This window comes from Poecilia reticulata, chromosome 11 (assembly GCF_904066995.2).
Source record: "Poecilia reticulata chromosome 11, P_reticulata-male-v2, whole genome shotgun sequence".
In the NCBI taxonomy this organism is placed as follows: domain Eukaryota; kingdom Metazoa; phylum Chordata; class Actinopteri; order Cyprinodontiformes; family Poeciliidae; genus Poecilia; species Poecilia reticulata.
In genome coordinates this window covers 2,174,339-2,196,341 of record NC_088840.1, presented here as the reverse complement: position 1 = coordinate 2,196,341, position 22,003 = coordinate 2,174,339, and the positions used below count along the sequence as shown (strand labels likewise).

Here is a 22,003-nt window from a genome sequence, read left to right as displayed (position 1 = left end):
GGTTGCTGGTGCCCATCTCCAGCTAACGTTCCGGGCGAGAGGCGGAGTAGTTTTCATACCCTGTGGGGTTTTTTTGTTTTGGATTTTTTTTATCAGAGAATATGAATGATAAAACCTTTTTTCTCTTTCATGGTTAGTGGTTGGGTGAAGCCATTTACTGTCAAACAACTGTGTTTACTCTTTTTAAATCATAAAGACTCAGAAAATACCAAACTGACCCAGATCAAAAGTTTACATACCCCCAGTTCATCATACGATGTTTCTGTTGTCAAATAAATGGTTCCACTCAACCACCAACAATGAGTTACAAAAATGGGTTTGTGTTATTTATATTCTTTTGATCTTACAAAAAAAATAAAACAAGAATTCTAATAGGTATGTAAACCACAACTGTATCAAGGTAGCTTCATTTGAGGGAAATCATTAGTGACATCAGACTGGAATGGTTTGAAAATGTGTTAAGGATGGATACTGGATATATTGGACACATGCAATACAGTGCATGAGGGAAAGAAGAGACAGTCAGAAGGTTTATGGAGGGTGTGTGTGTGTGTGTGTGTGTGTGTGTGTGTGTGTGTGTGTGTGTGTGTGTGTGTGTGTGTGTGTGTGTGTGTGTGTGTGTGTGTGCGTGTGCGTGTGTGTGTGTGGGGGGGGGTGTAGGGGTGTGTGTGTGTGTGTGACAGGAAAAGATGCAGGCATAGAGTGTGATGGAAGTGGATTGTCTTGCTGTGAACACGTTGAATCAGAGAACATTCAGCTTGCAGTGAATGTTAGATTTTTGAATAACCAATAGTTGTTCAGTCTTTTTCTGCACTATCACTGAGCGTTGCACAGTCTGCCCTCAGGGTGAACTAACTCAGACGGCCACTTCTAAGAAGATTGGCGGCCGTCTTCAGGGTTGTCAGCCATGGATCAGTGATGTAGTGTCGCCTTTCATTTGGAAGCTTCAGGGTGTAATACCCAGCCAAGTGTTTGCTTTAATGAGAAGCACATTACAAATGCTTAGTATAAGTTACCTGAGGGTAAAAAAGTCCTATGTAAGTTTGGCCTAATTGCATCTTCTTATATGCATCATTCTTGCTGCATAAGAGTTGACTGTTGATTCACTTGAGGTTGTACTTAAAATGTGTTGCACATATACTGTTTATCCAGGCTCTGCATTTAAAACTGAGAACATTTTAGAAATAGACCAATCACAATTTACTGATTGATTGCCGATCTCAGATTTGTGTGAACTATTATAGTAAAATGAAGGATCTGACATGCAAGTAATCAAGTTCACATTGTAAACTGGTTGATTGTGGATCTCTGCCATATTAATTAGCTGAACTGAATTAAAATTTAAATTGGTGTTAGCATCTATGGCTGCATAGTGCCACAGGTGGCCTGGGTTTGAATCCCAGCCTGAGAGCTTTCTGCATGGAGTTTGTGTGTCTCTCTAGATTATCTGTGGGTATGAGTGTGTGTCCATGGTTGTTTGTCCTGTGTGTCTTTGTGTACCCCAGCTGCAAGGATAAATGAGCATAGACGATGGATGGATGGATGGATGGATGGATGGATGGATGGATGGATGGATGGATGGATGGATGGATGGATGGATGGATGGATGGATGGATGGATGGATGGATGGATGGATGGATGGATGGATGGATGGATGGATGCGACTTCCTTTTCAACACCCACTGAATATTGTTAAAATACTTCAAAAGCTGTTGTTAAATGGTATGAAGTAGTTCTTTAAGGAGAAACTGTAAAGTGCTTTTACAGGTTAAAAATGTATATACGGCAATTTAAATACATATTTGTATATATTTCTGGATTCGAATCCAGAAATATATACAAATAATTTTTGTGTGTGTGTGCTTGTGTGTGTGTGTGCACGTGTGTGTGTGTGTGCGTGGGTGTGTGTGTGTGTGTGTGCGTGTGTGTGTGTGTGTGTGTGTGTGTGTGTGTGTGTGTGTGTGTGTGTGTGTGTGTGTGTGTGTGTGTGTGCGTGTGTGTGTGTGTGTGTGTGATTAGTTTCTCTTTTATCATTTCTGATCAAGCTGCTGAGTGTGTGACTTAAAGCAAAGTTGATGTGTCCTCCATCGTGGTCAGGGCAAAGTGGAACAGTCAAAGCCTGGTCACGTTGGTTTTCCCACTGACTCTTCAAGGTCTACAAGTTTGCCAGGGGTTTTTGTGACAAAAAGAGTTGGGCAACATGAAGCTGAGAACAAAGTGAAGTGATTTTCAGAGAACTGATTTTTAGTTTTATGAATTCTAGCTAACCTCAGAACATTTTTATATAAGATGCAAAAACAAGTCTGAAATGTGAGCTCTGTAAATATGTTGCCTTAATTTTAATCATTGGTAACACTTTGCTGTACAGAAATTTATACCACTATAGGATTTATTAAAAAGAACTAAAAATTTGTCAAGATTGGTTTGGTTTGGTTCTAAGCACTTCTCACATCGCTTTGCTTCTTTTCAGACACTTTTCTGATATGAAAAAGTTGCCTTTGAGTTTTTTCCAGCTCAGAGTGTTGTCAGGTATCGCTTAGCATGCTGTGTTCACTGACAGAAAAACAAATCTAATTTTTGAGTTTTCAACTGTTCAACTGTTGTTCCACTTAGGCCTATTACAGCTAAAAATGTAATGTTTGGTAACCAGCTAATTTCTGTGTACATATAGAAAAATAATGTAATCTTGGAATGAGACTTGTATTTTGATGATTGTTTTGTCACAACAGCCAGTGGCATTTTTCTGATAAACATCTTCAGAGGTAACGGAGACGTTCCAGGAAGCATGCGCCTCCTCTCTCCTCCCTCTCGCCCGCACGCTGCGAGTCCTTTTGCTGAACTTTGAGGTGTTTTTCACCAGCGAACCTGAGGTGTAAGTAATAGCCTGCACTGGATAAACTGGATAAATATCATCCCTCTTTTACACACACATGCACACACACCTCTCCTGTTCCAGGTCCCCACTCTACCTGTGCTCGTTTTACTGGAACCCCCCTTCCTCCCTCTCCCTCAGGGTCTCCAGTGTCCTCTCCACTTTCCACGGCAGTGATAAGATGTCGACACGATTAAGAGCGAAAGCTAATCCACCACCAACCTCCTCCCCCAACACACACAACACACACACACCACCATGGCTGTGCTGAATGTTTAAGCAACCCAAAACAGCGTGGCCCCAGCCTCAGAGCCGGGCCCGGAGCGGCAGGCCGCCAGCTGATGTCAGGAGCAGAGAGAGGGCGGGAGAGAGAGCGAGAAAGAGGAGGAGGCCAGGTGGACAAGGAGTTGGATTGTAGCTGAATAATTAATGGGCCGCACTTTCGTTTTTTAATCTGTAAATGAGAAGGCCTAAGATAGCAGCGCTGCGGCTCTGTTATCCAATCCCCCGCCCATTAAGATAACAAGATGTTGGATAATGATCTCGGTAAAGGTGCAGTTTATCAGTCCAGAGGGAAGTGGCCTCGTTTCCCAGGTGGCTGTGGCTGTGTCCGTTACTTCAGGTGTTTGTAATGCTAAACAGTGTTATTAAAGAGCTCCATATGAAGAGGGTCACCTGCCACAGGGTCTGGGCCTTTTACCTGGTGGTTGCTGTTCTGGAGCTACAGCAGCAAGTTTCAGACGTAATTTACCATTAATCTGGATTGGTCGGCACTTCAGATTTAGCATTTGGTCTTTGTGGTTGCATTAAGGCTGTGTGCATTCACCCATCAGTCATCAATGAATGTAGACCTGTTTGCATGACATCTAACATCATGGAGGTCCTGGAGAACCCCTGCTGGCCCACCTGAGTAAGCAGACAAGCACAGATCAGAGCCCCCACAGTTTTGCTCCTGTGACCACATCACCCTGGATCTCCAGAAGCTCCCTTGGGTCCCTGTCTCTCAGCGTGTTCTCCTTCTTACCTACAGAGCCCTCCATAACCAATCCCCATGCTACCTCACCAACCTGCTCCACCATTACACTCCTTCCCTCTGATGCTAACTTCAGACCCCAGCGTTGGCCCTGGGGTGACAGAGTCTTCTCCATGACAGCCTCCACCCTCTGGAATTCTCTCCGTAATCTCATGCACCGCTTTACAAACCTATCAACATTCAAATCACATCTTATAACACACCTATTCTGAACAGCTTTTAATTTATGGTTAATGTCCTGCTTTATGCTTGTCTTGTATTTTTGAATATAGACATTAGATGTTTTCGTTTTAGTCTTCTGTTTGTAGTTTTATTTTATTCCTGTAATGTGTTCTTAAGGGATTTTTTTAGTAAATGCTATACAAATAAAAAGTATTGTTATTACTATTATATCCTCTATGTGGCAGGAAGGATACATAGTAACTAGATCCTGGTAACATGACATGTGAAATGAGAAACTGTTGATTTGAACTGATTTCCTGTAGCAGCTGATACTTTTAGAAGTCCCTGAATGATAAGTTGTGAGTAGTGAGTGCACAGCCATATTGTCACTTAGCAACAGTTTTGGCTCATTTTAAACATTGCAGTGGAATAAGCTACGTTAGCATCTCTGCTCTCCTTTACTTCTCTGTGTATGAAGTGGGATTCATCCTCAGCATGTCCCTGCAGCTCAAACCTCTGATCCTGTCATTTATGTAGTGCTGCAGCTGCCTCCCAAATCCCCAACTGCACTTTACTGAGGTAAACACCTTTGTACAACACAGAGCTCAAGGGTGTTTTTTGTTTGCACATTTATAAGCCTCCAACGAGTGAACCCACAGGATGCACGCTGGTAAATATCAGAGCAGTCTGCTGTCTTAGTTCAGCGCTCGTGTCATCTGTCCGCTGGAGGGAACGACGAGACTGCAGGTCAACAAAAGAGGAGGAGCAGAAGAGAAAGAAACAAGAAAAGGATAAATGAAAAGACCTAAAGGAGACAAGGTGGTTGTGGATGATTGTGTGTCTCTGATGATTGGCAATACACTAATGAGGGAATAACAATATAACGTGATGTAAAGCTCAAAAAGTCACATGGTCATCCCCCGCCGTTTAAAGTCAGCACAGGCTTCAGCCTTTAAGCCTTTTTAAGAGATTTTAAATGATAGAGTATTTTGCTGTGATGTCATTTATCATTCAGTTCTAATATTCTCGCTCTTGAGATGTAAAGATAAGTTAAAATAGGCTCTATAAGGACATTCTACAACATGAATAACTGATAACACTGAAGAGGTTTGTAGAGTCGTTTCTGCTCTGGTTGGAGTTCAGCCTTCCTGTCTGTAACAGAGGAAACAATCTTTATGATTGTGGCAATGGAATAAAAGCTGTAGTAACTGTCACTCTGGATTTTGTATTGAAGCTTTATGGATATCCAAAACTGTTTGTTAAAATAGTTGTTATTACCATTTTATGGTCTTTAGATTTCCAGTCAGGATTTATTCTTGCTTAGTTGCAGTTCCAAACAGTAAAACCTGGACCTCATACTGTCAGTAAATCTTTTTGTCTTGAATACTTCAGGCTCACACACAGAGAATTAGTCTTGGAACAGATTCTTTTTCAGGGGCACAACACATCAGATCCTCAGTCCGACCCCTTCGCCTTCAACACTGTTAGCACTTATCCCACACACAAAGATTTCCAAGGCTAAGTGACCTGCATCCTCTCAGCTCTGAATGACATAAGTACCAGAGTAGCCTTGGTTCCTCCAGCCGACCTGAACACACTTCTATAGCAGCTGATGGGAATGCAGGATGCTTCTATTCATCCATCAGAGCTCACAGGGAGTTTCTACCAACACACTCAACCTGCATCTCCCAAGATAAAGGCCTCTATTAAAAAAATGAGTAATATCAGCTGATGGTGGGGTGGAGTTGTGGGAGTGTGGGGGAGTTTGACCTCGGTTTGGTCATATGCCACAGCGGGACACAAAAGGCTGCATTTGACTAGCGCCTGTGTTGCTGGCAGGTTGGTGCCACAGTTGACAGATGCTTTAGGCCAATGGAAGATGGGCTTCAGAGTCAGCCATTTCAGTCTTGTGATCTAATCTGTTACCCATCATGCATCCTGGCTCACTAATGAAAGGCAAGGTCCTATCCATCACAGACAGCTATGGCAAATGGAATTTTAACCCTCCCATGGCCTCATAGGTGAGAACTCCTCTGAACATGTGCAAAAAGGCCTGAATGATGGACGATGATTTCAGAAGACCTCACAGCAATGGCAAATGATTACAAAGTGAGGAACAACAATCTGCCAAGGCTCAGCTTCCTGTGTGAGGTCTTGGCAGTAAATGATCATGTGTTGTGCCTCTGTTTATGAGACGCAGTAATTTTAATGTCTTCATTATTGATCTCCAGCACAGCAACATGCTAAGGATGAGTCTCAAGGACTGACGTCTGAATATGTGATTTATCTATCAGGGTTAGTCTTGACTAACCCTGATAGAATGATTGTTTTTCAATAGAAACATCAGCATTATTCAGGATAATGCAGCAGCTTTCAGTTTGCTTAGTGACTAACAATGTTATACATCAGCTTGAAATTACAAAGTGTATTACTGTCATGTCATCACATGTCATGTCTACCTCACTCTGCCTTCATTTATAGTAGCTGGAAAATGTACATTTGAAACCAGAAGTTTACATACACCATGTACAAAGACACAGTCACTCACCTTTTTTTCTTCAGTATTTCAAGACAATGTTCTTGACTCATGATGTCATCTATTTTATGAAGTGCACCAATCCTTCATGCACAAGTCACCCCGCATGATGCTGCCATACTTCACAGTTCAGTTCGGATAGTAAAACAAATCCACATTTTGGACCAAAACACGTTAATCTCTGGGACACCAAACATGGGTATTATGATAGCTGGACATTCCCATCATGTCTCAACTTGCACATAATAGTTTGAACAAATGAACATGGCATTCCACAGGATAAACCCGACTGGAGCAACTCAACAAATCTCTTCCTGATTTCTGCTGACTTTCCCCAGAAAGCAGTGTGTTCCAGGTGTGGCATCTAAATACATCCACAGGTGATAGGTTTTATGTGAGATCAACACAAAGCAATGACAACCTAAACAATTAAAACAAAAAAAGTGTGCAATGTCTATTATCACGTCTGAAGATGTAAAATGTCTGAAGAGAGTATGGCAAAGCTGCCAACATATCACCTTCTATGCAGACAGATGTCAGTTTAGACAAGGCCCAGGATCTGCCAAGCAGTGCTTCAGTCATGTGAGACTAGATAGATATTGATGCTATGAGATTCTTACAGAATGATAACCTGAAGGAACGGTATGACAGACAACCGGTGTGTGTTTTTTTAATCTGTTTTGAAAATCATGGCAGATCCTGATGTCCGTATCAGTGGTGAAGGTATGGCTCCTAAAGGAGAGTGTGTGCAGAAAGGGAACCCTGAGCTTAGACCTGTCACAGGATGTGATGCAACATTAAACAGTTTGACTTTTTGCTGCTGTTTGAAAGAGACGTGTCATGTGTAACACATGTCCAAGTCTGCTTTTGAGTAAAAACTGTTTGATTTGGTGGTCCCACTTACCTTACAATTAAAGCAAACATGATTAATACATGACAAATGCTTGGTACTTCATACTTTCCAAAAAGATTTCACTTTCTCTCAATGGTGACGACTGTGGTAGGAGTTCACCCCGCAGTCGGTTAGGTAAGTCATTTCCGTTGTCTTGCCTGCTGGTGGTGATCAGAGGATCCAACAGTCCCAACAAAAAATATTCCAAACCTGCAGCACACAGGGGATGACTGTCTATTTTTCTGAGCTGTGTGATCCTTGCTAGTTTGTGACATCTGCAGCTTGTTTATTAAGCCATGTCTGATAAAATTACACTCTACATAACATGGCTGATTCGCTCCAAACCAGTAGATGAAAACGTGTCTTATTTGTTTTTTATCCTTGCTGCACCATTTTTAAAATTTGTTCAACATTTTCATGTTAATTAGATGCAAACAGAACTCAAAGCTACTGCCATGCCCATGTAGGGAATGAAACCCCTTAGCTAGGTTTGAACTGCTGAGGCAAAGTTACAACATTTGTTAAGAGTCCTACAAACACAAGCTCTGCTCTAATGCATGGATTTCTTGTCTAAGCCACCAATAATTCTTAACTAGGGTTAAGTTAAGATCTTTTACTTCTCTGCAGTTTCACTGAATTACAATGAAAGCATTCATTTGGAAGGCGAGAAGCTTTGGTCTTTCACAGAACTCAATGTCACCTTGTCGAGTTCAGAAGTGGTGCGTCCCAGCGCAGCTAAACCAAAGTCCTTGGTTAATCTCCCAAACAGCACCAGCAGCCTCTCTGTTTGATACTCCAAGGTTCTTCCTCTCTGTTCCCACCAGCACTCTGTGTCTGAGCTTAAAGCCAACATTAGAGGCTCTTCAGAGCTCCCAGCAGGCATGTGCTGACTCTCTGAGCAACAATGGCAGCAAAAGACAAAACAGGCGGCACATGGTTATCCAGACTGCTGTGACATTATGTTCATTGGCAGGAGAATACTTTGTAATTGTGAAAATTTATGAATAAAAACAGACATCTTTGAAAGATTAAAAGAGCAATGTTGTTCAGAGGGGCTACTTCACATGAAACTCCTTGGTGTGTTTCCTCAGGGCTTTTTCCGTCGAAGCATTCAGAAGAACATGGTGTACACGTGTCACCGGGACAAGAACTGCATCATCAACAAAGTGACAAGGAACCGCTGCCAGTACTGTCGCCTGCAGAAGTGCTTCGCTGTGGGAATGTCCAAAGAGTGTAAGTCTATAACGCAGCTGATTTTGTGACACAATGTTTTTGAAAGGTTTTTGACTTCTGAAAATTCCAGCTCTCAATGTATGATGGTGTATATTTGTGAAAACTAGCTTTGACTAGTTTATATCACAAATACTTGGAAGCAAAATTGAACCTTAAATATGATGGAAAATGGGAAGAGGGTCTGTCATGTGGAACCAGTATGTGATTTGATTATATATTATACCTGGCCCAAATTATGAACGCCCTTGGGTGTATGTGTGGATTAAAAAATGTTGCTAAAAAAAAAAAATCCCATTTCATGTTCAGCTTCCTGGCAGACACCGGAAGGTTTTTAGATTAAACCTTTGCTGGTATTTGGAATTATTCATCACTTCATCCGCCTTGACAAAACCTCCAGTTCCATATGAAGAAAAACAACCTAAGACAGAGGTGGCAGGAGTAGCAAGGAATTGTGCCCTAGTAAGAGTAGCAGAGTATTTTTACTCAAGTACAGTAAAAATTAACAGGAAAGAACAAAGTACTGTGTAAAAAGACCACTAAAATACTGAACAATTACTCAGATTATACTTGGCTTAGAAGCAATGACGATAATTTGTGGAGTATTTTTAAGCAAGAAAAAAAAAACAATACAAAGAGTATTGTGCTGGTGTAAATCACTCGCTATAACGGCTAACAGGTGATGTCCTACCCAGTAATATATATCAGTGAAGTCAAGTATGGCAACAAAAAAACTAACACAATGTCTCTTGTGGTGAAACATAAAATATGGTGATGGAAGAGTTTATATTGCATAAAGACAAAATATATATATATCATTTTCCCTCAGCTTGTGTTTGTCTATCTCACAAAATCCCAGTGAAATACATAAACATTTTTGAGCCTAATGTGACAAAACATGCGGCTAAATGCAAATGTTTTTATGCACATGTACCGTTAATGGAAGTAGGACAAGTAAATTAATTTGAATGATAATGTTTCACTCATGCTGGTTTTGATGACATCCAGAATCTTAATGGGACAGCCTTTAGATCTGGCTGAAGCTTTCCGTTTGCTAGTGTGGTCTGAGATCTGCACACCAACAGGTTCTGGAGACATTAAACAGTATAAATACTGGGATGAATTGTGGTTTAATTTGATTTGGCTGACTCCAGTTGTGGGGTCCTGGTGTTGCTCAGACTCCCACACACTGAAGGCTGACTGAAAACAGCCACTGTGGATGTTTTTCTGAAGCTGACAATTAAAAATGTCTGCTGTGAAAAAGCAGCTAAAGATGTGTCCTCATGCATTAGAATGATGGGACGTTTCCCGCTGAATGGAAATAGACTTGGTACTGTTTAAAACACAAACACACACACACACAGATAAATATGCTTCTACTTATATACTGAGGAGAGAGAACAGGGTAATAAATGCAAATGAAGTGCAAAATGTTATGTAGCTTTTCATAGCAATGAAACAACACATACAGTAGGCTACACTTCAAATTATGTTCTATTTTTGAAGGTGGTGGCCTAGATTGGTTCTCTGGTTCTCCATCGTCTTGTCTTTTTGCACTGCAGTGACTGTATCAGATAAAATATCGAACAGTGAATGTGAGTGGATTACCAGCAGTATCAGTGCATCGCTGTGATACTGCTGTCTTACAGGTTCTGACTCCTGCAGGACTTCCACTCTAGCAGCAACACTCATGTTTCATTCAGTTCTGTTTTCATTCTGTCTGGTATTTCAACCAGCCTGGAGGAGTTGCATCAGCCACAGAGGATTGTTGGACAAACCAACAGGATGAACTGTTGGTTTCTCAGCTGAAACCAACGATGAACTTGTTCCACCGTTTCTCAGTCCTGATGCTGTGCATGTGTTAACTTGCAATAACCCACAGAGCTATATTTACAATGCAGCACAAACATGCCAGTCATTTGAGCCACATCTTATATTTGTGCTTCATCTTGCAGTTGTCTTGGCACATAACCAGGGGTGAAAGTAAGGGGGTACGGCAGGGTACTGCGTACCCCTAAAAGATTTAGTGGGGGCAGTACATGCAAGAGAGGGGAGCAGCTGTCTGCTGTAAAACATGAATGGGTTCACTGTGCAGCTGTGAGTTCACCCACTAATAAACCATGACTGATTCGCTTTTCAAGAACAATCTAAAACACGACTTAATCGGTTAATGAATCGCTTTTTTTCCCATTTCATATTGTTTCTGAACTCTTAGTGCTTTACTAGAGCAGGGCTGCCACACGTCGATCGCGGACGGGTTTGAGTCGATCTCGGCATTAGGTGACAAACTGAACGCCGGCGGACGCTGAGACCAGCACGCAGTGGCGCAACTAGTCATTATTCAGGTGGATGTGAAAACATAGATGGACATAGAGCGTTGCATACCCTGCATACCCACTTTTTGCGCCACTGCCAGCACGTCCTCCTCTGGCTGGCTTAAAACGTTCGTAACTTTGTCAAAGAACAACAGCAAAAAAATCAACAAAAAATGTTCAAATTAATGACCCAACAACAATAATAATCTCAGTGATTATTGTTTCAACAAAGTTTTGCGCAATTGCGTTTCGGTTCCATTACCAAAATAACAGAGCAGGAGTTTAAAATTATCTAATCAACCACCGCTGTGTTCATGAGAGGCTTATTAATGATCGCAAAATAGATATCAAGTCTGCAAACTTGATATCATAACGGACTGAATTTTATGTTTTTAACGTAATCTCTGGTCGGCTTGTGGAACTCAGGAGGTTGCCATGGCAACGGGTGTACTTCAATTACAGAGAGACGGAGAGTAAAAATGTACGAATGGTTTAGAGTTGATCACCTGTTCAGGTTGTTTTCCTTTGTCTTGGCGCATCACAGCCGCTGTAGTTTCTGAACGTTCAGTAAACTACAAACTTGGACTAATTACCTCGTTCTTTGTGTGTTTACGTCATTTACAACAAACATCAAACACGGTAAATATTTTTCATTAAGTATTTAACAAACAAATGGCTTCTTACGCGATAATTATGTGAAATTAAATTAATTATCTAATATCAAAAAATAGTTTGGTGCTTTGAGGTCAGAGTCTGAAAAACTTTTCCTTTATCAATCTTTTTTTTGCCTCTTATTTAGTGGGCTAAATATTTATTTAGATTTTCTCAGAATAATAACCATATATATATATATATATATATATATATATATATATATATATATATATACAATTTTTGTCATAGTACCCCCAAGAATTTCACCCCTGCACACAACTAAATGTGACCTTTGGCCCCAAGATTGGCAGACACATCATGGGTTGAGTGAATAAGTAAAGTAAACTTTATGTGTCAGGGACAAGGTCACTCTGTGATCTGTATCAAAGGCAATTTGGAGTGAATTCCTAGTGAGCTGCGGTAGGACTGACATTCAGGGGCGCTCACAACACACACACATTCATACACACATACACTAGAGGAGTGTGATGCTGCGTATTTTGGTATCTATCTGATGCCAAGTCAATACTGAGCCAGTATCGCTGGTACCAATACTGATACTGATACTTTTTCCTTAGACTTCAGGTCTGAAGGTTTTGTTGTGAATTATTTTTGTTCAAAACTTGAACAGAATTTGGACAAAGTTTATAGCCCTCTACAAAATATTTTAATAACATATTAATATGGTTTGTGTGCATTTTTCTAAATAGAGTGCAAGTTGAGAAACTATGACACAAAAATTAAACAAAATTTCAAAAGCTAAAGTATTTAATCATACATGCTAGTACTGATCCGACACTGATACTAACTTGGCATCAATATTATCAATATTTTAGATCAGTCTACTATTCACAAACCCCATGCTAACCAAATGTTAGCATGAGGTTCGCTGCCATGCTAATATTTGATAGCAGGAAGCTGGAATAAAATTCACAACCTTGCAATACCTTTTTAACAAGAGTAATAAAATTGCTAGAACAAAATTTAGAACATTTTTCCATCCTTGCTGAAAACATATACTGTATAATTGGAACAGAGGTCACAACACTGCAGGAGAGCAAGCCGTCACTGTACAGTTTTCACTAATATTTTAAATGGTAAAGCACATAGACATATACATTTTAGATTTTATCAGAAAAACAACTTTTAAAAACCCTCCTGAACTATACCTTTACGTTAACATTGTCAGCAATCCTTTGATTATTTATTAATCTAAAATAGAAATAAGGTGACATGTTGTTTTAGGATTTTTTCTGTAAGTTCTTATACAAAATCCACAGTTAATATCTACAGAAGGCTTTTCAAAGTAACTAGCATTAAATTATCTTTCTTTGTTTTCCATGTTTATAACAAAAAAGTTCAAATTTATTTTTCATTTGTAATGGATGATTAATTTTGTTCTAAAATCTGGAAATAGATTTTAATTTATTTTGTTAGCTAGCATAAAACATTTTATTTAGTACATATTTAGAAAATCGGTTTTTGCAGCTTTGAGGTAAGTTTTACTTTGTCTGGTCTAGCATCTGTCGGCTATTAGCTTGCTTACTGCAGGCAGCTGCAAGCATCAGTTTAAATTCTACCCTTTATTAAAGGGTTGAGTTTTTTTTGTTAAGATTATTAGAAAACTAAATACATTCTTGGTGTGGCAGAAGACTCACAAGCCAGAAAAAACATATGCTCCATCAGTCCTCTTCATCAGACCCACAGGCTCATAGTGAAAACACAAGTCCCCTATAGTAATTCTCTCTAAGTGTCTACTAGGTGTGATCTTCACTATTTTCAGTCACTGTCAGATGTTAAAATTATGTACTTTCACATTTTATGTCACTCAAGATGAGCAAATCAAGTTATTCACAAACATTTTTCATTCTACTAATCTCTTTTTAAAAAGCTACCATTACACTAAATGTTAGATTTCCGTTTACAAACTAAACCCACGTGGACTTTAAAAGCTTCTTCTCATTTGATTTTGGCACATTCTTTAAAATTTGAATAAACTGACAGGAAAACTTGTCAGCTCTGCTCCCTCTGCTATATTGTCATCTATTAAGAGAATGGCACCGTGACAACAGTTTGCATTTCACAGGTTATTGGCATCCTTTGATTGCATCAGCATTTATAGCTCAGGTCCACTTCATGCTTCATTAGTCCTGGCGGGGGGTGTCACTCCTTTCATTTATGCTGTTTCACACCTCAGTGGCGGCATCATAGAAAAGATGATATCTATATATCCTCAGGCTAAACCTCCCACAGGGCCGCTGATGAGAAAGGAGACTTTTCTCCTTGACTGCTGTAGAAGATCAACACCAACTGGATGCCCACTTCAAGGCCTTCTTTCATTCGACTGTTTTTATCGCAAAGAGGAGATCACCTCCAGAGCTGACTGCTACTGTCCCCAGCAAAACTTTGTAACATTTCAAACACAGTCTGTGTTTCCTATGTGCTCTGTGTGCTCAAGGCCTGGCAGCAGTCGTTGACAGAAGGGACAAATGGAATTTGGACAATTTCAAATTTTTGATATACTGATCCCAATCTCAGCTGACTTTGATTCTTTTACTATATAGATTCCAACATATTAAAATAATTAGATCAATTAATCACTTTTTTTGTTCTTACTTTAACACCCAAACCTAAGCTACATCTGACCAATAAAACATATTGTAATACAGAAATGTGCAGAATCTCCTCTAAGCTCTTCAATGGACTGTACTTCAGTCTCAATGCTGTGGTTTCTCTGTAGCTTATGAACCTTCTATCGCACTTTCATCAGTAACAGCATCATTAGAACTTTGGTTTGTATTTTGTAGTTTAATCTTCAGTGTGTTCTCTGGGTTTAAAAGACTGAGGCCTTTATCCCTTTTTGATTTTAAGAATGTGGTTTTCCTTGTGAACTGGATTCAATTTGCTTTCCTTGTTTCGCATGTTTGAGTTTCCCAACTCTTTAGATATTTGATTTCTACTCTCCCTTCTTCCAGCTGTGCTCTGTTGTTTTTGTTTCCCTGTGGATTTTCTTTTCCTTTCAGTTTTCCCTCAGTTTTTTATTTATCTCCCTGCTTTCTATCATAGTCCCCTTCCATTTTTTCATCCAAATGATTTTATGCTAATAATCAGTCTCCACACCATTTTAAGCCTCCAGTTTCATCTCCTCCTTGTCAGATTGTGTCTGTCTGGTCTTGTCCGTTACCCAGCCTTTGTCTCCTGCAGCTTTGAACCATCATTTCATTCAGTTTGTGTTGTTTCGTCTTTCTTAACTGTTTCCTTAAGATGCCATTCAGTGTAAATAATTAGTTCTTAGTGGATCCACCTGGATGAATATTGTCTCTATGTTTGGGTCAGAGTCAGAACACTTTGCTGGCCCAGAGTTTAATGGATGACTGCATAGATCTTCACGTGGTCATAACTAAACAATTCTGTAATCATCTTTGATTAATTCTGTTCTTCTAAAAAAGTGAATGTTGGGTTTCCTTATTGTGACCCTGAACCACCAAATGAAAAGAAATGCAGTTCATTCATCACTGAGTCAGCTGAGTCATGTTTTTAAAACCAAGCTACTGAAATAAATTAACATTTCAATTATTTCTCTAATTCATCGAGTTTCTGTATAATAAATGAAATAAGGAATAGGTGCTGTGTTAAAGTCCAATATGGATATGGAATCAATAGAACAAATTGTTAAAATTTGGTTATCTTGGCATTATTATTTCAATACTTTTCACAAGTAGGACAGACTGAACAACATCAGCATGGAAGATGAACGGCAGCACATTTGGTAGGTTGGACTTCCTGCAGCAACTCTCTGCTGGGCCTCCTGCCAAAATGTCTGTGTGCGAGAACCATCTGAGTAAAATGGAGCCGCCTGTGGTAAACTCAGTTGACTAGATTGATTTGGAAAGGATCACATCTGTCTATGTAAGGTCCTACAGTTGACCGTGCAGGTCAAAGGTCAAACACCAAGCATGAAATCAAAGGAATTGTCTGTAGACCTCATACACTGAATTGTCTTGAGGCTGAAATGCAGAGAAGAATCCAGAATCATTTCTGCTGCTTGGAGGTCCCAGTGAGCTGAACGGTAGAGGAAGTCTGGAACCAGCAGGACTTTTCCTGGAGCCGCTGCCTTCTGAACTGAGCCATCAGCTCAGAGCAGAAGGGCTTCAGTCAGGGAGGAGACCAAGAACCTGATGGTCACTCTGTCAGAGCTGCAGCGTTCCTCTGTGGAGAGAGGAGAAACTTCCAGAAGGACAACACGTTCTGTGGCCAGAGAGCCACTCAATAAGTGTCATGGCAACCAGTCTGGAGTTCACCAAACAGCACCTGAAGGATCTCAGACCAGGACAAACAAGATTATCTGGTGTGGATGCCAGTAATAATTGAAGGAAATAGGCATGGCTCATCACCATAACTACAGTGACTCATGGTGGAGGCAGCATCATGCTAGGGGGATGTTTTGCAGCAGGAGGAACTGACAGACCAGTCAGGATGGAGGGAAAGATAAATGCAGCCATGAACAAAGACATGCTGGATGAAAACCCGCTGCAGAGCATCCTGACCTCAGACTGGGGCGACGGTTCAACCCAAAGCACACGATCCAGATCTGAAAGGCTTCAGAACCAATCTGTGAATGTCCTGAAGGGGCCAAACCAGAGTCCAGACACGAATCTGATTGAACATCTCTGGAGAGAGGTGAACATGGCTGACAGACGTCTCCATCCTACCTGATGGAGAAGAACGGAGCAAACAGCCTAAAGAGAGGAGGCAGAGCTGGAGGCTGCAGGTTCAGACTGGAGGCTGTTAAAGCTGCAGAGGAGATCAACAAAGTATGATGCAAAGGCTGTGAATTTCCTGGCTTTCTGCTTTTAATAAATATGCAAAACGCTCCAAAACTTTTCCCCACATTTTTACAATATAGTATTTGTTTGTTGAATTTTCAGGAAAGAGATTAATTTAATATAATTTGAAATAATCCCAGAACACGAAATGTGGAAAAAGTGAAGTGCTGTGAAAACCTTCCAGACATGTTGTAGCTGCTAATTCACAGCTTCAGCTGATCTCTTACAGCAGGTGTTCTCACGTCTAGCTATGGGAGTGGGCACACTGCGACACACTGCGACACACTGTGACACACTGTGACACACTGTGACACACTGTGACACACTGTGACACACTGCATAGGGCTTCCACATAATGAGAGTTGGGGCCACTTCGCAGTGCAACAGGTCCTGGCTACATCAGCCTATCTGCTGTACAGTTCAGACTTCTTTCACACCTCTAAATGTCTCTCAGTCTTCCCCGTTTGCAGTTGCTATGGTACACCTTCTCTCTAGTAGATTATAAAATGGTGTCTCCCCTGCTCTCCTTTGCTTTCCCCTAAGTACCATTAAGCTTAATCTCAACACTGCGCTGGCAGCAAAGAATTATTGTCATTCCTCGACACCCACCTGGTTGCTGTTGGTGAGCTGCCATGTTAAGTGCTGTGGCAAGCAGCCCGGGTGCCGCAGCACTCCAGATAGATGGTGTTTATTTACCGCTGCATCTGTTTACTTGCCCTGTGCAGAGCTTGGCAGCAGGCAGATGGCTGCTGGCAGCTCCTCACAACGACCACCAGCCATGCACCAAGCGGAGAGGAAACAAAGTCGCTCCAGCAGGGTTTAAAGCAGCCATAAAAACTGCAACAAAGAGACGAACAAAAAACAGGGAGCAACCTTACACAGTGGACGAGAATAGAGACGACACTCCTGAAAAGCTGAGGGACATCAGATCGTTGTTAGGCACTTCTGAGAAAAGTGTGTTTAGCATCCTGTCAGAAGGCCGGCCGATGATTCATCCCCTCATGAGAACTCTCCAGAAACACCTGACACTCTCCCATTCACAGCTCTGGATCAGAACCTGGCAGCAAACAGCAGCATCCTTCAGGTGTCAGCTCACAGCTGAAATCACAACCTGTAATCTTGAACTCATCCTGCTTACAACTAAAATGGTTTTGGCTTGTTCAAAACACAAGAACTAGAGTTAATGTAACAGCAGTTAAAATGGATGTTCAGCTACGAGACCCAGAATACATTTTGGTAAGACTTTATTTGAAGAAGGGTGAATAAGACTTTCATGACACTTTCATAAACATAACATAACATCTGTCATGAATATGAATAAACCTTCATGAATATTTATGACTGTTGTCATAAAGCATCATTCGGTAAATTATGACACTTTTAATACAAAGTTGACATTATTTAAAATGTCTTTGTTATGACAACTTGACATTAACCAATAAATCATTACTTTTATAAATTAGTTATAAAATTATTACTGATTGCACTTTAAAAATTAGATAACTTTGTTATTAAAGGTAAAGTTTAAACAGTAAGCTGTGATCTTCACCACTATGAATAAACAAACATTTCTCCGGATTGGAAGTAATAGTAACATCTTGGAGCGACTCAGGCAGAGTCCTGATGTCCACCTGATGGAGATATGTGGAGGAAACTAAAGATTCAGGGAATGGCAGGGAGTCCTTCCATCTTCAAAGACTAGGAACTCATCACCAAGGGTAAATAAACCTTCAAAATAATAAACATGCAAAAAGCTGCTCAGCAACTACAGCAAGAGTTTGACTGATGCGCCAGTTTTTGCACAAAATGTATATCAAGACAGTTACATAATTGATCTGAAAATTGATTATTTTCTTTTGGGAGTTGCAAAACCAAAACAAACAGTGCAGCAGCAGCTTGGAGTTTCTTAAAAATCATTAAAAAATTTATCATCCGCAAGGATTCAGTTGTTTTTATGTCATAAACTATTTCAGCCCCCCACCCCTCCGACATTAGTGTAATTATATCTGATCTGACTGACTTGTATTGTTGAAAAATTTCAACCAATTCAAAAAGTTGAGCACCTTCTCTCTCCATATCATTCCAGCACATTCCAAGATGTTCTACCTCACTATGAGGAGTCTTGTGGTTAAACATAGTCAGATCGTTTGTTTTACTGCAGGAAAACGACTCTGTTTCCTGAGAAAGGTTCTGAAAAAAGGTTAACCAGTATCCAAAGTAATCTTGACAGAGAGTTCAGTTATATGCAGAGTCTTGTAAAGATATTTTCTACATTTATTATGTTCCAACCACAAAGTGAAGTGGAAAACTGCTTTTGTAGAAATAGAACTTCACTGCCAAAAGTCCTTCTGTGGCCTTTAGGATCAGATTTACTCACTAATGTGAAATATTCAGTCATAACGTACACACACAGTCCTACACTGCAACATCCAATCTGTCAATTTCTCATGGCTTTAACAACTTTTTCCTGATATTATTAAAAGTTGTGTGCATATCTGTTCAGCACTCTCTACTGGAATAAATAAATTGGAATCCAGATTAGGATTAATAAGGGATCCAGTTATTATTAGCTAAATGTAACTTTAAGAAAATGGGTTTTTAGCCTTGATTTAATATCCTTCTCTGTGCTGCAGTCATTAATTCCACTTTTACTGTTCTTTTTAAGTTTGGTTGCCATCTTGACTCACGTCAACTTTTATTGTTTCTGGTTTGAACAGTTTCCAAGTTTCTATGTCATAGTTTAATTTGTTCATTGTATATTTTGTTTATTATGGTAATAAGATGTTATGTTGTACTTTGAGTTTAGTTTCCTATTTCCAGCTAATTTGAGGTTTATTTTTATAAGGTGGTTTATTAAGCACTTTCTCCATTGTTTTAGTTTCATATCTTCTCTACGCTGTTCCTTATCTGTTCATTAAACTCACATGTTCAGTAATTAAACTCACTAGTTTGGTTCTCTTACTCCTCATCCTGCTGCTCCCAGTCTGTTCCTGTCTCTTGAGTTCTGTTATTAAACTCATTTGTTCTCCATGGTTGTGTCATCCTTGTCTCTGCATTTGAATCCTCTTTAAAACCAAATCTTGTGACTATTTAAGGGGAAAAACAGACTTGCCAAGAAATGCTGTAACACCAAAGATCAATATCCAAGCATACACATATTTTTTTTCCTTTTCAGTTCCTATTATATTATATTTTTCATCCATATATTCATCCATCTTCTTCCAGTTATATAGAATCGGATCACGAGGGTAGCAGCTAAAGTAAAGACCCCCAGACTTCCCTCTCCCCAGCCACTTCTTCCAGCTCCTCCTGGGGAATCTCAAGGCGTTCCCAGGCCAGCCAAGAGACATAGTCCCTCCAGCGTGTCCTGGGTCTTCCCCGGGGCCTCCTCCTGGTGGGTCGTGCCCAGAAGACCTAACCTAATCCAGGAGGCACCTGACCAGATGCCCGAGCCACCTCAGCTGGCTCCTCTCAATGTGAAAAAGCAGCGGCTCTACTCTGAGTCCCTCCTGGATGACTGAGCTTCTCACCATATTTCTAAGGGAGAGCCCAGCCACCCTGCAGAGAAAAATCATTTCGGCCGCTTGTATCCGTGATCTTGTTCTTTCGGTCATGACCCAAAGCTCATGACCACAGACAGTAGTGGGAAGTAACGAAGTACATGTACTTTGTTACTGTACTTAAGTACAATTTTCGTGTATCAGTACTTTACTTAAGTAGATTTAATAATGGGTGCTTTCTACTTTTACTCCACTACATTTTACAGTAAGTATCTGTACTTTTTACTTCACTACATTTCTACTAAAGTGTCACGTTACTCGTTACATCCAAGTCGCATTGAGCTTTTTTTTTCCCGTTAAAATGTGAAGTTCAGTGTCTTAAGGTGGCGCCGTAAAATCCTAGCAATAACGTGACTTACGTGTCTGTTGTCACCCATCGCCTCCAACTTTACTCGCACGTGAAGCTCCCGACATGTGCAGTGGTTTCCTCTGAGCGGGAGAAGATGTCTGTCTAATCGTCAGTTATATAATAGCGCTGCATAAACCGTAAGATATAGTGACATGTAAAATCAGCAGCGCTGATGTAGAGTTGAGATGTATAATAATGTATACATCTGAAAATGAAGTTGTTTAAATTCTCATTCCTTATGATAAAAACATACTTTTTATATTTAGTTCACATTCTGATCCTGTAAATTACTGTAGTGTCTGTTGTAAATCCATGAATCCCTGCAGGAACACCAGGTTGCAGAGAGTCAGAGGGAGGCAGAGACAGAAACACATATCTGTAGATATTTTTAATTAAATGTTTGCAGCTAAAAATGACAGGAGAATAAAAACATTTAGTCTTTTTGCCTCAGTGTTTTTTATGGCTCATGTTTGCTAAGTTACTGAATGCAGGGCTGGAAAGTGAGACTGAGTTAACAGTGAGGAGCTAAGGTGTCAGACGTGAAAAGCATCATTTTTATTTATTTTGTAGATCAAACTGTTGCACTGATGTAGAGAGTTGTTCAAGAAGAACAAAACTTGTTTTTTAGATTTTATTTTTGTTGGTCAAACTGCTGTATTGAGTTTAAAACTGCCGAGTCCTATTTTATTATTTGTTTTTTACTTTGGTTTAAGAAAGAGGTAGAACCAGTTCAACTGCAAGTCAATTTATATCAGTGCATTTTGACCAATAATCAAATGTCTTTTGACCAATAAGATATATCAGAATCTGGTAGCCTGTCTGTGCTACCAGAGTATGTAGCTTGCTAGTTGTGAGGCAAATGCTAAAGTGAGTGTTCATCCTGGAATCCTGATTATTGGATTGTAAATAGTAACATGTTAGAATACTTGTTACTGAAACAAGGGTCAGATTAGAGTAACACATTACTGATGTGATGATGGCATAATTGTTTGACATTTCTGCTCAAAATATTAACTGATCTGTCAGGTTTTCGATATGCGTCGCCTCCAATGACAGACTCGTTCCTACGCCCTTGCCTAGAACACTCTAAAAGGCAATACCTATTCTTACTTAAATTAGGTTTGTATGCTTTACTCAAGTCTCACTAAATTGTTTATTCAACTCAAGTAATGTGAGCAATGTACATGTTTGGCCTGAGAAAAGTACAAGACTACATTATTCTGAGTAAACTGGATTTGACTATTTTTGTCACTGGAGTGAATGCTTCAGCTCAGCGGTGCGCAGTAAAGAGCGGGAAGCTTCCACTGGAAGAAGCAGAGCTTCTTTAAAGGTGAGTTATTCGTCTTCAGTATATTTTCATGTGTCATGTATGCCTTTACTACTCGCATATATGGTTACAGGTAAATTTTTCTTTGAAAAGATGACGCATAAAAGTCTTTGCAGGCTAATATGCTAATGTTAGCATTGGCTCATGGGTCCAACATTAACTAAAACTGCCACGCTTTTTACTTGAGAGCCTTTAATGTTTTTGTCCATTGTTGTGGAAAAAAACTTACCAAGGACTGTTCAGGTAA

General features: G+C 40.1%; 1 protein-coding gene across 2 annotated transcripts in view; it reads left to right on the top strand.

The window, feature by feature from the left end:
* LOC103472129 (retinoic acid receptor beta) overlaps positions 1-22,003 on the top strand; it is a 195,378-nt gene that overhangs the window by 132,556 nt on the left and 40,819 nt on the right. For both annotated transcript variants that reach the window (XM_081612782.1, XM_081612783.1), the window contains one exon: positions 8,587-8,728. In XM_081612782.1, the coding sequence (XP_081468908.1) occupies positions 8,587-8,728 (142 nt within the window). The remainder of the gene's footprint in view (positions 1-8,586; positions 8,729-22,003) is intronic.